The sequence below is a fragment of the Mesoplodon densirostris genome, chromosome 8 (assembly GCF_025265405.1).
Source record: "Mesoplodon densirostris isolate mMesDen1 chromosome 8, mMesDen1 primary haplotype, whole genome shotgun sequence".
NCBI lineage: Eukaryota > Metazoa > Chordata > Mammalia > Artiodactyla > Ziphiidae > Mesoplodon > Mesoplodon densirostris.
The window spans coordinates 62,335,065-62,353,809 of NC_082668.1; the positions used below are offsets into that span (position 1 = coordinate 62,335,065).

The 18,745-nt window shown below is 33.8% G+C and overlaps 1 protein-coding gene across 1 annotated transcript in view; it reads right to left on the bottom strand.

Moving 5' to 3' along the window:
• LRP1B (LDL receptor related protein 1B) overlaps positions 1 to 18,745 on the bottom strand; it is a 1,545,691-nt gene that overhangs the window by 981,780 nt on the left and 545,166 nt on the right. Inside the window, exon 6 of the mRNA XM_060105953.1 lies at positions 11,023 to 11,280. Coding sequence (XP_059961936.1) covers positions 11,023 to 11,280 — 258 coding nt within the window. The remainder of the gene's footprint in view (positions 1 to 11,022; positions 11,281 to 18,745) is intronic.

Here is an 18,745-nt window from a genome sequence, read left to right on the forward strand (position 1 = left end):
ATATAACAGCCTGTCAGTTCAGGCTATAATAAAATACCATAAAGTGGGTGTCTTAAACAATAAACATCTGTTTCCCACAGCTTGGGAGGCTGAGAAGTCCAAGATCAAGGTACCAGCAGATTCTATGTCTGGTGAGGACTCTTCATGGTTCAGGTAGCCACCTTCTGGTGTAACCTCACATGGAAGAGAGAGAGAGATCTCTGGCCATGTCTTATTCTTACAAGGGTATTAATCACATCATAGGAGCTCTACACTACCTTGACTTTAACCTAAATCTCTCTCAAAAGCCCTACCTCCAAATCCCATGATATTGGGGATTAGGGAGGCAACATATGAATTTTGGGGTGAAAGATACAGTTCACAGCATTCAGAACTATAGAATATTTAACTCATATTGAAATCCACATACACTAAATTAAATAACTGCAACAGTAAATTCTGAAATAACTCATATTTATAAGAATTTAAGAGGTGTATATAAGAATTTAAGAGGTGTATATAAGGCATATACATTACATAATAGCTCAACACCCATCTTATCTTAGGTACAATTTTGAATTGAAAAATATACATATTTTAAAATTTTGGTTTTCACATATTAATATCACTTGATCTATGAGCATGCCAAAATATCAATATTATTAATCTTAAAGTAATGTCTTGTTAAAGGCTCGACAAAAAGCTCTAATAAAGTTAAGTATTTGTTGTATGTATGTGTATATATATATATATATATATATATATATATATATATATGACTAGAGTCATCTTTCAATACTTTTAATATTATATAATGTGCTTAGAAATAAATCAGGTACAACATTCAATATGAAGTACAAAAAATAATTAAATTCCCATAATTCAAGAGAATAAATTTGAAAAACACAAATGATTCAGCTTGAATTTATCAAAATAATTACTGTGATACTCCATGTATATTGTGTGAATATCATCCCATGGACATAGGAAGAACGACATTAACTGAGAGTCTCAGAAACAAAAGCTCAGACTAAACATATAGAATAGAATGTAACACTGATCTGATCATTTGCATACTTCATACATTAAGAACATGTTGTCTCAATTATCTTCATTTTAGGAACAAACATTTTTTGGCACAAATTATCTAAATACCTGATGTAATTGCCAATGGCGTTTTGCATAAGTAATCACAATTATAATGTACCCCTTCAAGTTCAAAATTTTTGTAGCAGTAACCATGATAGTTCTAATTTACTCAAGTTATACCCTTCTTACAAATCAAATCCTTAAAGCTCTAAAATTTTATAATAATTTTGAATTCATTCACCTCTCATGACTCCAAAAAATTTAACAAAATATTTTTAAATAACACAAACAACCAAACTAAGTCTTAAGGCCAAGTGAGGTGTTTCATATGGATACTAAGTTATTCTGACCAGTTCAGACAAGCTGAACTGTTCTATCAAGCCACAAGGTTTGTGTTGCTGTTGTTGTTATTTTCAATAAACAAAATAGAATCTCCCAACAACACATAAAAATTTTAAATAGAATCTTCTTTGGTTATAAGAATAATAATGTTATTCTTATGACCGTCACACACAAAAAAGTAATGTTTCTTTTGTTATTCTTATGTACGCTCTAGTACATTTGTCAGACATGTTTTAAACCATAGATTTGTTAGAAAATTAGTCTCAGTTTTGATTAGTAGTACATAGGCCTTTCCCTACCATTCAGTTTTGGATATACAGTATAACGACCTGCTTTTTCTTAGTGAAACTGGACTGAATAATTGTACTTGATAGATAGATTGATCTCTTCACTAATACCTTAAAACAGGGAGATTAAAATGATATAGATTAATTCTTACATTAAAACAACAAAAGTTGTCAAGAGACTTTATATAACTTTACCAAGTAAATGTTGTCATTAAGATGACAAAGACTGCACTTCCCTGGTGGCGCAGTGGTTAAGAATCCACCTGCCAATGCAGGGGACATGAGTTCGATCCCTCATCTGGGAAGATCCCACCTGCCGCGGAGTAACTAAGCCCGTACACGACAACTACTGAGCCTGCGCTCGAGAGCCTGCAAGCCACAACTACTGAGCATGCGTGCTACAACTGCTGAAGCCCACGCACCTAGAGCCTGTGCTCCATAACAAGAGAAGCCACCGCAATGAGAAGCCTGAGCACCGCAATGAAGAGTAGCCCCCACTCGCCACAACCAGAGAAAGCCTGCACGCAGCAACGAAGACCTAACTCAGCCAAAAAAAAAAAGGTGACAAAGACTTACAGAATATTTTAATATACATATACATATTTAAAATATACATATATTTTAATCTAGATTTATACTTCATAATCATTTAAAAAATCATTCACCATCTACATGACCATCTCATCATCTGACACTGTTGTTCTACCATTAAGAGTTTCTGTCACCATACATTTATCCAGCTCATGGAAAAATTTTTATAATTAAATTGGAATTACTTGACACTGGCTGCAATTCTAAGTTAGTTCCAGAACACACTCTTTGTTACCATTATCAACTATAGTCATCTTTTAGCTAGGCTCTTTCCTGGCATGAATTTCACACATGACCAAACCTTTGCTGCATAACTAATTCCTCTAAGCTCCAGTTCTGAAATGGTCTCTGGTTTTGTCACCACAGTCTCAGGGCTTGTGGTATATGGATACTATAACTATCATAACCCTCTGGGTATAAACTAAAAGTAGTTGGGTTCTTGGGAAGAGATAGCTAGAAAACTGTTATTACGGTAATTCTCTATATCTCCTTGGAAACACCGACCTTACAGGTTTAGCCACAGAGACAGTAAAAAGTGATAGGAGGATACAATATGAGTGATATTCCATAAGACCTCTAAAACAATATTTCTCAAAGTGGATAATATAAAACACTAGATACTTAGAGTGTTAATATGTATTAGACACATAAACATATTCATAACATATCATTAGAAACAAGCACCCATAGAAATGCACTCACAGACATACCCAGAAAATGTTCAGTACTCAAAGAAATTAAGGAAATCCTGAGCTAAACAAAGTAAAATAGGTACTTTTTACAGAAGGACTCCTCAGAATCTTTAATAGATTAATATACATATAAATCTCCAATAAGGGTATACAGATGCAAAATTTTCTGAACTCATTTGACCACAAACTCATTCTTTCCAAGAATGTCCAGGAAAACTTGTGTGCCAAGGAACATATCTTAGAGAATAGTACTATACAATGATTAAAATATACCTATTGTGAGTAATTAGGTGAGAGGAAAAAACAAAGTAGACGAGAGGTAGACACACATGCACACAAAGACACAGGCATACTGCAAATTACAAGAATATCAAACAGAAGGGAATGGAAGGGGAAAGTATGTTTAGATCTGGGAGGGATTCCAGCTGTTGTGTGAACCAGTGATTTCATTTTAAAATTATTTGTTTAAGGTCCCACAGCTAGTTAATGACAGAGCTAGGACCATATCAACTCATCCCAAATACCACGGTGAGGAAAATACAAAGCCAAGTGTTACAGCAAATCTGTAAGTCACAGGACATTACAGCCTAAAAAAAAAAAAAAGAAAACAAGAATCTTATTCAAAAACTGAAATCCTATACACTCCAGTTTTATTACGTTGCTTAATTTGGCTCCTACTGCTCACGGCCTTTAGATTTGATAAATTCCGAATATATTGTAAATGTCTTGACAAGATTAAAACCTTCTGATGGCCAAGAAATATGAGAAAATAATGCTCACTTTACTTGGTATAAATCCCTTAAGAAAAAGCAAAACAAAATAAAAGTAAGGAAAATACACTATGACAGTATTATATTTAAAGTGAAAAATTATCAAATACATATTAAGTCAGAAATTATTTTACTAGTCTACTTGCCAAAAATGTGATAATTTCTCTTTTTTCCATATCTTTTCTCTTCTTCCCTTACTTCCTTCTCTCTTCTACCAAGATAAAGTTGACCAAGACAGAAACACCAGTTTGAGTGAGTATACATCATGGATTCCAAATACATTTCATGAGTTATTCACGATGAAAAGAGCATCTTACTTTCCAAGTTTCAGGTTGGCAGATAAAGTAAACTGCTAAACATTATGTTCTACCTGGTATAACGTGCTGTAATGGGATCATGAAGAAATTTCCACTTTGATAATTAAAATCCATTAATAAAATAAACAGAAATGTGATAATTAAAATTCATTAATAAAACAAACAGAAATGTGGATCTAGACAAAGCATACTATGAGAATAATGATTTAAAAGTTCTACATGGCAAAGAGAAAAATTTGGAGGGGAGTATATTTATATTTAGTGTGTGTGTGAAATATATTTTATCAAATTCATAGAAAAAATGAATATGAACAATTGAAGCCTAGCACATCTCTAAGTTCTGCTTCGGTTAATATCAAGTATGTCGCCAAATGACAATAAAATAATAATTGAATTATTTCCAGCCTGGCAACTGAATTAACAATAAAGACCAATTTGTAGAGTATCAGAGTACGCAGACTTTTTAAATTTTTTTTTTCTTTTCTAGGCATTCGGGATGGCATTTTATGGTTTTGTACTGATTGTCAATTAGAACAGGTTACTTATTCCAAAGTATAAATTTATGTAATGTTAATATAAAAAATTAACAAATAATTTAATACAATGCCTACAACATTGAGCATATGATCAGGAGAATTTAAAAAATTCTCTGGAAATATGTCCTCAGATCAAAATCTTTGCTAATTTTAACTGTCTTTTTTTTGAGTTCTCAGTGGATGGTCTGATCACTTTGTTAAAATTCCAGATCCCAGCAAGCATGTGTTGTAATAACTAGCTACACATGCATGCACACACACACACAGCAGCCATGTCTCAGAAAAAGTCATTTTTATGTTTCCATATAAATACGCTAAATAAAAGATGAGGAACTTTTAAGAAGTATAAAGAGCTTAATAAAACATTCAGTTGCTTATCAAACAGCAGTTAATGTATCTCTGAGAATAAATACTTATAATATCCTTCTTATATGGATGATGTGTTTTGGATTCTTCTCAGATGTTTCTTAGGGAATAATATAAGACTAGTTTCTATAGCCACGATTTCTGTGCAAAATTTAGATGTCCACAAAATATGTTGATCAAAAAGTCTGGATTCTACACAGCTAAAACAACAACAACACCAGGACTTTTTTTTTTTTTGGAGTGGGAAATCTAGATCAGAAAATATTCTTTTATTTTCTTTCATTTCCTTTTATGTCTCTCATTTTCATTTTATTTAATAAAAAGTCTCACTAATTTGTAAGATTAGGATGGTCAACACCATTTCCTCTTCTCCTGAGCTCAGAGCTGACCAATTTTTGAACTTTCTCTAATGAAATGCTAAAACCAAAATTGATTAATTGCTGAATATACTTCATCTCTCACAAATAATTAAATGCATATATTTCTAGGTTGGAGGTAACTAACAGGGCTTCTCAGAGGTTGAGAGATACAAAGAAAATCCTGACTTTGCTCTTTACTTCTTACCCCAAAAATATTTGGGGTCTTGATAATAACTAAGTATACAGAATTGAGATGGGAAGCACATCTACTGTTTTATGCATCTAAGGACCTAAATATAAGATAGTAGAACCTCCTTCTTAAGAAAATGTCTAATCAGACTGAGGGGAGGAGAAAGGTTAAGATTACAAGATGTGTTGTTCTATTTTATTCCTGTGCTAAGAATTAATTGACCTCTATTTTAAGACCTTTGGCTCCAATAATGTTTAATTACAACTGCTTGGTAGGTGGGGAGACTCAAACAGATCTGGATCAAGTTTTTTCCATTGTCATCGAGGTTAGGTTCCAAAATGAATCTATAGGCAAATTTACTGACCCTGGGGAAGTCAGGATTGAACCCAAATAAAAGCCAATAGTTGCTGAACAGACTTGTATCTCAAGGACACCAAGATTAACATGTGAGGCTATTATCTAGACACAGAAAAGATCTTACTTAGCCATAATGCAGACTGGTTTTCTCCATGTCTCTAGTAGTGATTTGGCAAGGTCTCTCCAGAAGCTGGTCTTACCCTTCTCCCATCTAATTCTCCACCCTCATCCTTTACTTGTTACCTATGTTTATTCTAGAACAGACAGGTGTTTTGCTGAAATCTGATTCAAAGATGAATAAAACACACATCCTAAACTTAAAGTAGTTACCCTTTATTTGGGAATCTGACAGGTAAACACACAATTAAAATATAATGCATTTGTACTATGATGTCCCAGGATCACATAGGAAGGGCTGCTAAGCTCAAAAGAAAAATTTTGGAAAGGATATTATACCTTAAAACATGAGTAAGAGACACTTGATTATAGGAAATGACAACTATGCCCTATGGTGAAGAACCAGCATATACAAACATACATGGAAATGAGAAAAAAAAGTGCATTAAAGGAAGTGCTAGTATTTTTTTTTAGGTGGAACATGTGATTTGAGTGGGGAGAGGCAAGGTAGAGGCCTGCAGAGAAGCCATAAAATGAAGTTTCAATTTTCCTTACATAAATGGGAAGCCACTGAATATTTTGTATTTTAATTTTAAGCAATGAAGCATTATGATCACTCAAGCAGATTTGTCGAGATTGATGTGAACATGTAAGTCCACAATGGAGTGGACAACTTCACTAGTAATCATATAAAGCCAAATTAAAACAATGTGAATGACTTTTCTCCAATCAGATGGAGAAAAATAATTGCAGAGGAAATGTCATAAAAATACTTTATTTACAAGTCACATGCTTAAATACTGCATGCCAAGTTTCTATGATGATTATACCATTCTGTGATACTGTGTAATCTTAGGATGTTGCTGCAAAGTTCCATGATCATCTTCTAAAGTGCACTCACTGTGAGCTGACACTATTTGAATCTAGCATTTCTACTCTTATAGGTTGATTATTTTGTCCCAAGACTATGCTTGCTATGCTTGTATGTACAGTAGGGACACAGCCTGGTCATTTTTGTCCAGTCATAACTTGATGGAGGATGCTTGTGAAGCACTGAAGGCTATGAAATTCTTAGGCTGGGTAGAAGCAAATAGGGAATACTGCACAATTAAGAAAGGCCATTACTCAGTATCTATTGAGATTAAGAGGTCAAGGTTTCCTTTAAATTAAAAAAGTATTTCATTGATTTAAGCTCATTGTCTTATCTATAAACTATTTTATACAGTATACATATATAATTTTTGTGATAGTGGAGAGGTATATTATATAATTATTAATGCACAAAATAAACATTCAGTAAATGTCATCTATTAATATTATATGATTATTAGAGAATTGTTAACTCAAGAGAAAGAAGTAGGATTGAGAAAAGACATGGGTAAAGTGAATCCAAAAATTATCCAATCAAGGATCAAGGCAGAGGTTCAAATGGAAAATGAGTTAAGTTGATATCGAAACAGACCAAATAAAAGAAAGATAAAAGCCAGTGAATGGGGATAATTCAGAAGCAAAGTGTATAAAGAATAAGCAATCCTTTATAGTTTTTGACCTGGCACGCTCTGCTAGTCTGTAGTTGAGCCCATGAATGGATGAAGACAAGCTGGTTAAGTCTAAATTAGAATCCTAATAGTGATACTCAAATTTTGCAGAATACTGAATATACATAAAAACAGAATGAAAGTGTCTACTATATACCTGGAAGAAAACAATTAGTCCTGAATCATCTTCCTTGATAAGGGATACACCCAGAAAATAATCTTATCTGTCTCAATCATCTTTGTGCACGTTGTCCTGAGGAAAATAGCTGAGCATCACTACTGTTAGGAATCCCATTATTTTTGCTGATTTTAGGTATCTGTGTTCCTACCACAGTACTCCCCAAGAAAGACTTGGGAGAAATAGTTAGTTGCCATAAATGTACTTTATGTGAATCCCTGGAGAACAAATTTTGCTTACAAAACACTTAATTCCAAAGTTTTCTTCAAAATCTAGTATTTTGTAACTTTCAGGCAAAAATACTAGCTAATAAATATCAAGTATCTTTATAAAGAAGAATGAATTCAATTCAAAATATAATCTCTAGCATTTTCCCCAATGTTCCTTTTGTCAATATAGTTTATTGAGCACCTTATAATCAGTCTTCCTCATTCTCTCACAATATTGCTTAGACATGATTCTCAGGATTAAAGGTAGGCCTCCCTAGGTGGCCATATCAGAATCATGTTTTGGGCCTTTTCAAATGACATGGCCTTGGGACAACTCATCTTGTCCACCCCCTTCCAAGATTCGTATACCTCTCTCCCATGTAGACAATGTCTTCGTGAGCCACTGTTACTAATGTTAGTGCACCTGATTGTTTTGGCTGTCTGAAATGAAAAGCAAAAGTTGAGACCCCTGGGGCAGTGTGGTGTAGCGACGGCTAAGAAGTCTGGCCCAAATTCAGAGTCTCGATTTTTCCCCTCAGCATAAGGGGACTAATAATGCCTCCCTATCGCATGTAGTCTTTTAGCATATTTAATAAGTTGTAGATATGATTATTTGTGCTAGACTTGGGAAATTCTTTGAAGGGACCTGTATTTGCCTTTGTTAATATAGAAGAAAGAACATAGGATTTAAATGTCCTATCTCTGCCTTCTTTTTAGCCATTCAGTATTGCCTACCACATCTTAGTTCTGTAGTTAAAATTGTGTCTATTATAAAATGGGAAGAGTATCTCTCCTGCATACTCCACAGAGATGTGGTGGGTATCCAGTGAGATGAGATATGCAATAAAAATTTTAATATTGTAATAAGATATTTACTAAAATATTATGTACATTTTAAATTCAAGTCGGTTTGACCTGTAATGACTCTCCTCATAGTAATACTTTGAAAAGTAAAAGTTTTATTTTTTTCCAAAAAATAATGTTTTCTTCAGGTAAATTCAGAGAAAAGTTTCTAGAGATAATGAAGGAGGAAAACCTAAAGAGATAATCTCTGGAATAGTGGCTAGTGACAGGTATTCAGGCATACTCCCATCAGTTCATTATTTTTGGTTATATGGTACAACAGAGATTTTAAGTAATTACATATGCAAAGAATATTCAAACTTCATTATCAACTCACAAATTGTCATGGTGAATGCAGAGCCCATTGGAAGCTGTTCTGTGACATGTTGATAAAATACATGGCTTACAAGCAATGATAGAGGAGCCCAGCCCAGCTCACACCTCTGTCCCACTCCCATCACTGCATTACTTCCACACATTTAATCACTTCTTTCTAAAGTGACTGGAATTGCACGGTTTAAATCCGACTTCATTACAACTATTTATTCTAATTAAGATGTTTCCATTGCATTAATTTTGTATAGTTCAAAATGAATGTCTGTTCTTCATTTTAGTGAACTAACAAAATCAATCTCTATTTTTCTAGATTTGTAAAGAATCATTTATAAATCACATGAAATCTAAGTTCTGAATTATTTTCTACAAATATGCTAATGTAGAGTTGCTTGACCAATCTGAGATGTACTATTAAAGTTGTTTAAAAATACATATTAAAGAAAGGATTACTACTATTATTAGGGCATATTAAATGTAGAAAAAAAGTTGCTTAAGTAACCTTGGAAAATAATTTTACCTGATGACCTAGTGAATATTCTACCTATTTGACTGCCAGTATTCCATCTTCTAGGGACAAATACATTTGGATTAGTTAAGGTAATCACTAACATGGCAGAAACCAGAGTCTTTTGATCAAATGATTTTCAACTGCTGGCTGAACCCATGTCTGAAATACTCAAATCACATAGAAACATTCCTTATGCTACTACCAATAGTTATTTACTGTTTATTATGAATTATCATTTCTCCATGGAATCCTTGAAATAGATAGTGTCCACTGTTTTCACTAGGCATTTTTGGTCCACTGTCACAATAAATGACCTTATAAATTGTTTTATTTATGTTAAGAAAATTTTCAAAATGTTGGATTCTATTTGTTAAACATTTACTTCTGTTCACTTCATATTCCATTTTTCTTACAATCTTTGCCACTGTTTTTATTCAAGCTAATCATAATTATCAAACATTACATAGTACTCTTTTCTTACATTTAATAAGGATCAATAACCAGTCCCTGAAACTGTACATCACAAACATCAATAAAATATGATTATTGAATTCAAATCACCAAACACTCAACATCTGAAAACTAAATTTATTCTATCACAGCACTCTTTTTTTTCTTCTTAACTTGATTGCACATTTCCTTCATTTCTCTACCAAGTTTTATATTAGTAGCATTTGTAAGAATAAGTTTTTTCTGTAAATCATAAAATAAATGAATACATCTTGAAATTCTCATGCATACCGTTTCCCCAGGCAAGCACAAATAAATTTTTATACTCTCATGTGGGAGGGGTAGAGAGCAGAATAGTGAGGGGGTGGATGTATGTGCATGTGACAATGTGATATACAGAAAGAGAAAGACAGTTAATAGTTTGTGAATTTCTGACATGAGAAATCAAGTGAATCACAAATTACAAATTACTCTTTAGGAAGAAGATATATAAAGACTCTGAGTTACTAGGAAAAAAGTCAACAAACACAGGTAGTTGTTACCAATTAGCATAAAACTAATAGTTTTCAAGGTATTTTAACAAACACTACAGTTGATGAGCTTATAATTATCAAATCTGTTTCTTGTTTTTTGTTGTGGTTGTTGTTTTTTAATCCCACCTTCACTATCACATTGTGAACTATCATTCAGTGAAAAATCACAGTTCTCATCTAGGTGATACTGCAATAAGCATTAAAGAAAGAATTAAAATTAACCCTTCAATGTACTGCTTACATAAACAGTGCAATTCTATGTGTATATGTGTGTATATGGAAAACACGTAGGGAATACACTTATTTAAGTGCATTCATATTTGCATATATAGCTTTGCAAAAGCCATTAGCTATGCTAGAAAATCTAAGAATCCTGTGTACTGGTCTGCAAATGAAATCCTTAAAGGGTGGCATATAATATAAATCAAAACTCACTGTGAAAGGATTGAAGAATACTGATTGTCCATTCATCTGTTAATTTTCCTGTTTTTGTTATCTGGATACATTTGAGCTGATTTGAAGATTCTCTCGATTCAATCCAACAAATCATATCTTCATTGTAAATAAAATCCAGAGTATGAATTTCATTTCCATTGACTGAGCTCAGAGTTGCCATTTTACTTCCATTAAGATAGAAAATCTCAATTGTTTCAGAATTTGCAATTAACAGCAAAGGCGGCCTATCTGTAGGTTCTGGAATAAAACAGAAAGAGGAAAGTGAGTTCAGTAAAAGAATCACTTTTTTAGAAATAATTTGGCATTCCTTATTAAAAGTTATTCCTATATTTTTAATGCATCTTTACAATTTTAAAAATTGCCTGCCAAAAGTATTTTTTAGTAACCTGTATATGTTTCAGTAACTATATCACTTCATTTCTTTAAGGACAACATAGTCCACTGAGCATTTGTATTCTTGATTTCCTTAGTCATAATGTGTTGTCTAAATATGAGGACAATGCTATTTGCTTTCACTGTTGGTAAATAAAGGAAATGCTGTGAGTTGTTTTTCTAGCAATGATGATGGATCTGGATTGACCTCTCCATACAGTGTTATAGACTTCCCTTGTGAGCAAGGGCACGCTTTTTTGAAGTGGATGTATGAGGTCAGAAATAGATTCTCTGGAGTGGAACATGCAAAGCTCACAGCCTCATACAAAGAGCACCTGTGATCTCAGGCTCATTGACTCCCTGACTGAACCCTGGAGCCAAACAATCACACATTTCCTTAGTGACTAGATATTGGTCACTGAACCAGTTCCTTTCACATTTCTTCTCTACAGTCAGGAAAATAAGATTCTCGAGGTAAAAGAAACTTGTTCACTACCACTTTTTGGAACAATGCATCTTTGCTTGTGCTAGGATTGGTGAGTTTTTGGTAAATACATACTAATTGACCGGAATCACAATACCTTTAACATATAAAATTAACGGTAAAAGTCCATGTAAAATTAGCGTTGAAAGGGTTTAGCTCTATAATCATATTCAGAGTAGCTTTTGTGCTAATTAGGGAATAGGGGAAATTTGGAAACCTCCAACTTCTCCTTTTTGCTGCCTTACATCTGTCGTGTCAACAAATCTCTTTGACTCTGACGTCAAACACATCAGTGACTCCTACTACCATCCTGCCCCAAGCTGCCATCACATCTCAACCAGATCATTACAACTGCCTTCCAACTGGTTTCTCTGTCTCCATCTATGCCCTCCTCTTCCTGAGTCTACGGTAACACAATAGCCAGTCATATCCTTAAAATGTTAAGGCAGATCAAGCAAGTCTTCTGCCCAGTTCCTCAAAGGGTTCTCATTTCAATCAGAGGGAGAGTCAAAGCCTTTAAAATGGTTTATAAAGCCCTACCTGATGTGTATTCTCATTACTCTTTGACCTCGTTTCCTTCATTTCCTTACTACCCCCACCCTTGTTTATCTTGCTCCACACATACTGGTCTTCATATTGTTCTGTGAACAAACCAAGTAAGCTGCCATCTCAGAGGCTCTTCCTTCTTCCTAGAATAATCATCATATTTCAGAATGGCCGACTTGACATGCTGACCTTCTTTTGGGTGTTATTTGGTTGTCACCGTTCTGGTGAGGACTTTTCTTACCACTTTATCTTGTAAAAACTACAAGCCCCTACACTCTCGGTACACCTTCCCGAGTTTATTTTTCACTTATCATTACCATACATTGTATATATCTTATTTATTTCTCTGGTGTATTTTTTCTACTTCTGCTGATGTTATCTCTAGCATTTATAAAAAGTCTGGAACCTATTAGTCATTCACTACAAATTTTCTGAATAAGTCCAAAGGACACATGGAACTCTTACACAGTAGAGTTTGTTAGAAACATTCTGTGAAACATTACAAAGTAATTACAAAGTAATTTGGATTTCTTAACCTATGGATGGAATCCAGAGAAATACTGTCTCTTCAGAAAATTTCATAAACATTATCAGATCATTCAAGACACTGATATTGAGCACTGTAATGGTAGGAGAAAAGCAAATGTACATACTATGGCTAATATAATTAAACATCTAACATTTTGAACACATTATTTAATGGTCTTCATCATTTCTTGGGGAAGTAGGAATATCAGGCTCCTTGTATATATTTCAAATAAAAGAGTTCTCCAATGAAGATGATTTTGGGTCTTCCCTCACAGGCCTAAAATGTCAACTCTGAAATACATCCCAAGGCCTTCCATGAGTATTTGAATTTTTATTCCTAAGAAATTACTTCAATCAAGCCATAGGATTCTTCTCTGCTTTCAGAAAGGCATTAAATGTTTTTTTATCTTAAAACAATAAAACAAACAAAAGTAAACAACAATACAACTTCAGTGAGATTATAAACTAAATAGCCCAACAGTTTCTTCCCAGTGGAGAAGTGAACTTGTCCCTGGACTGCTTGGTATAAACCAAAAAAAAGTAAGTCTCAAAAATACTAATATTATTTCCATAATAAAGAGTTTTCTTTTTCTGATTTCTTTAGAATCAGTAAAATTGTGAACTGTCTCTGCTTATGTAACCTTGTCAAGTGACTACATCTGAGCTTGGTTAGCCAGCTGGCTCCTCTCTCAATCTCGTAAAGCCATCTTGAATCATGTAATACTTGCCCTTGCCATTCCTTAATGTGGAAGTCTAAACTTGGCCTCTTTTCAACAGTACTAGCTCTGTTTGTTTTCCAGTTGACCTTGGCACTCCTGAAGCCTGTTGGATCATGGATGGATTTCTCAGGTTAGGAAGGGGTCTTAGACAGCTGTGTTATCAGGTTAACAAAGATATACTGACACTAATGTCAGTGCTTATGGTCTTCATTTGACAGCCAAAATGACCTTTACTGAAATCACCTCTCATTCAAAAATGAACCACTACTGCCAAGCTTATAAGAAGTCCAGATGTAGACAACAATTTCTAAACTGCCTACCAGTCCATAAATTTAAGTATGTCATAAACATTCTTTGAAGAGAGGCTGGAATATGAAGGAACATTGAGTTTCTCTTGAGAAACTGAGATAAAAATAAATTAATGGTCAACACAGGCAATGCTTACTGGACACAACTAATCAACCTATTTGATTTTTGTAGCTGCTTTTTTTTTTTTTTTTTTTTTTTTTTGTTACGTGGGCCTCTCACTGTTGTGGCCTCTCCCCTTGCGGAGCACAGGCTCCGGATGCACAGGCTCAGTGGCCATGGCTCACGGGCCCAGCCGCTCCGTGGCATGTGGGATCTTCCCGGACCAGGGCACGAACCTGCGTCCCCTGCATCGGCAGGCGGACTCTCAACCACTGCGCCACCAGGGAAGCCCCTGTAGCTGCTTTTTGAGTGAGTTAGTTGCTTACCTTAATGCAAAATGTATCAACCACTGATTTTAAAGCTTCAGGTCAACAGAAAGCCAATAAAGAGAAAGTCAGGTGCTTCATAAATTGACATGGTTTGATATAATTTTAAAATTCAAATGACATACTGGAGGAAGGATACTTCTAGTGTTAGTTGTGATGTGCTTTACTGAAGTAATACTCACGTGTCTCTGTTAATTATTATCTATGGTTTCCCACACAAGACAAATAAAACATAAGGCCTGATATGGGAGTGGAAGAAGCTACTGAAACACAAGAACCCACAAAAATCATCTAGGGCTAGGTATATAAATCTTTTTTTTTTTCCTACTTCATGATGAAAGGGGGCATAGGCCTGACAAAGGTTATCCGTCTCTACCTGCACTACACTGATCTCTAGTGGGCATTATTACTACATGCTTCCACATGCCAAGTGAAGATCATCATTAGCTTGGGTAATGATGATAAGAGACTGATAAGAATAAATGTGATGCTCATATCAGATGCCACACTTAGAGTCAGTGAACAGTTTCCTTGAAGGAACAGTTAGAAAACACATCAGATGACTTCAGTCAAAGGGTTTCCTACATCAACACTTAATGAGAAGTAATAAATATTAACCTTACACATAGAAGAGATTGGAACACAAGAAAGCCCTCAGTCAATACTCTGGCGTAGAGAATCAAGACTTAAGTTGAATAAACCTCTACGATAGACTGTCAACTGATTCATGTTGGAGGAGGAAAACTGTCCTCATCCTCTTCACTCCCACCCATATATCAACAGCATAAAAAAGAGTATTTTCTCTCCCAAACAGTTATAGAGATGTGTATAATAAGAATGTGATTTTTTTCCTATCATGTTATATTAACCAGTGTCATCATTTTAAAAACTGATTAGAAAACTGAGAATTAAAAAGAGAAGCTTGGGGCTTCCCTGGTGGCGCAGTGGTTGAGAGTCTGCCTGCCGATGCAGGGGACGCGGGTTCGTGCCCTGGTCCGGGAAGATCCCACATGCCGCGGAGCTGCTGGGTCTGTGAGCCATGGCTGCTGAGCCTGGCAGCAGGAGAGGCCACAGCAGTGAGAGGCCCGTGTACCACAAAAAAAAAAAAAAAAAAAAAAAAAAAAGAGAAGCTTGGAAACATGAAATACCTCATTTGACTAGATTCATAAAAAATATCTCTTTAAATTCCAAGCCACTATAACCATATCCTTGCAAACATATCCTTCTCCTCTCATAGCCAAGAATATACTAAAAATGTTTTTATATACTTATAATAATATGATTTTGACATATAGTTGATGTTAAATAAATGTTTTCAGAGTAAATAAAACTAATTTTTACAGCTTCATTTAAACTCCCTATTCTTCCATTCAATTCTAAGAATATTAATTCAGCTAGTTGCATTTTAAGTAATTGGAATTGTGGATTCAGATAATTAAAAATAAATATAAGCCTAATAAATATTTATGTACATAATAAATGTATCTATATCACATATACACATAGAAAAATATGTATTATCTAGTTATACTGTGTTCTGATTTCCCCTAATTAATCCTGTAATTGTGAGCAATTATCTCCAGTGAATGAAGTTAGGTATGTGCACCTCAATATCTGTTATTTCAAAGATGTGAAAAAAAAAAAAAGAATGAGGTTCAACTGTTTAAAAGGTTAAATGATAACTTCCATGTAAAGTATATAAAATGAAGAGCCAGACTAAAGCACGGGAAAAGGGAAAATTGTTATCTGTACAGCCCAAAGGATTGTTTTTCAACCAATACAAACTTAAAATAACTTAAAGAAGAATTTAAACAATTTTATTTTTAGTTTATCATATACAAATGTATAAAGTCTTTAATAATAAGGAAAATATGATGAAGTTAGAAATGAGAAGAATGAGAATAATAATAACAACTTGCAGCAAAAAATTATGCAAACCCTCATGGGAAGTGAAGTGTAACTATATGCAACAAAAATGAAGAGCAATCTGTATAAAGAGACTAAATTTAAAAAAAAAGAAAACTTCTAAAATTATGCAATGAACAAAAAAAGTTGAATATGAAATACTAGGAGGAAATTATCTAGTTTAAAAAAGAGAAAAAAAAGCATTATTCAAATAATATAATCAATTATAGACCAAAGTCAACTAAACCAAACTGAAAATGTGGATAAAGTTAACCATATAAGTGAAAAAAAGACACAGGGCTGAAATATTTTCATTTCCCAAAAATATATGGCCAAATTTGTTTCTCCACTTTCCTCAACTATTTTGTCAATGGAAAAATCTCTTTACTGAACTGAATGATATTTAGAATAAGTACATGCTGTGCCAATATCAGAGGAAACTATTTTATCAGATTTTACAAAAGAAAAAGTAAAATATGAATTGAATGTGGAAACATTAAAATGCATTAAAAACAGTTTTCACCTAAGCAAGAAAATGTAATTACTACAACTATACTGTAATTTATCTTAGCACTACCTTTTATTGTCACAATGCATTTATACTAAATTCAATTGATTGGATGAAAATGCTTTATTGTATTTTTTATTTTATTTTTTAGAATTTATAGCTCTAAGGTATTCAACTAGTATCTGAAGGGGATCAGCAGGACAGTCTGTCTTCAAGAAAGATATAACTAACAGAAAAATTGATATACATATATATATATATATATATATATATATATATATATATATATATATATACATCTCTAAATATATATAAAAGTCTATATTTTTTAAGTCAGGTTTGGTACCTTTCATAAAACATGTATAGTAACATTGAGTTCCAAAGAATGTTTAGATATAACTTTCTGTGATTGAATGTTTGAGTCCCCTAAATTCATATGTTGAAATCCTAACCCCCAAAGATGACAGTATTGAGAGGTGAAAGTTGGGAGGTGCTTAGTTCCCAAAGTTGGAACCCTTATGAATAAGTCCCTTATAAAAGAGGCTCTAGAGAGATCCCTAGCACCTTCTGCCATGTGAAAATACAATATGTCTGCACCCCAGAAGACAGCCCTTACCAGACCATGCTGGCATTCTGATCTCAGACTTCCAGCCTCTAGAGAAATAAATTTCTGTTATCTATAAGTTACCCAGTCTGTGGTATTTTGTTACAGCAGCACAAATGTACAAAAACATATCTGTTTAATAGAGTTAAAAGTTCCTTAATGATGATGACATTTGATTTCAGGTTTGCCTTGATGGAAGAACAGGAATTGGACATGCAGAGGTTAAAAAAGAAAAAGTTGAAGAAGAAGCAAAAAAGGAAGTCAGGTGAAACAAACAGCTTTGACAAAAGCACATATGTGGGAAAGACTAAGATGTGTTGGGAAGATACTAACCTCAGTTTTTCAGTTTCTGAGGGTACAACATGCATTAGTGGTGAAAGTACTTCATCATGATAATGACAATAGTAAACTTTTTGAGCATATTTTAGGAGCTAGCTTCATCTTTATCAGTTTATTGTATACTCACAACATCTCTAAGAATTAGGTGCTAATATTATCCATATTTTATAGGTAAGAAACCTAAGTTATTTAGAGTTTAAGTAACTTGCTTACGATCACAAAGCTACTAGGTAAAAAGAACTAGATTCAAACTCACATAGAGCTTGCAGTAGCTGAGAAAATAGGTTGAGAAAACACTGCACAGGTCATTTAATATCAAGATGATAAAATTATTTTTAACTTGGGGTGCAATGGAAAGTCAGTATAAATTTTAGAAAGAGTATAATGAGCAAAAATATCTTGAAGATCAACTGGGAAATGATACATAGAATAGGATATGTGTGAGTAGAATATAGTAGGATAGGTATATTTCCCTTTTAATTTCTGAAATTGTTGTTGCTTTTACTTTTAAAATGGTATAATATAATTCAAATCAGATGGGAAGGTAGTATGTAAAAGTCTTGTTTATACACTGCCTTGGTGGTAGTATTCTGGAGTGAGTTTGGAAAGGAGTTAGGTAAAAAGGAAAAGGTATTTCTGTTCTCCTTTAGATTGATGCAATACAGAAAGAAAGAATAACCATGTGTGCCGACATTTCTATTGGAAGCAGAGGCCAGTGGAGAAATGTAAGCCCCAGAGAATCCACAGAGGTTCAGGAACACATTAAATTTCACACATATAAATCGAGAAAGGTATTTATCTTTTTAATTATAAAGAAGGTAACCCAAGGTTATTAGTAAAAAAATAAAACTTATATAGACACAGGTATTGAATATCTGGATTACTGAACAGGGAAATGCTATTTTAATTTCTCAGAAAACAGGCAGAAGAACCTAAAATGGGTGGTGTTGTGTTCCTACATAG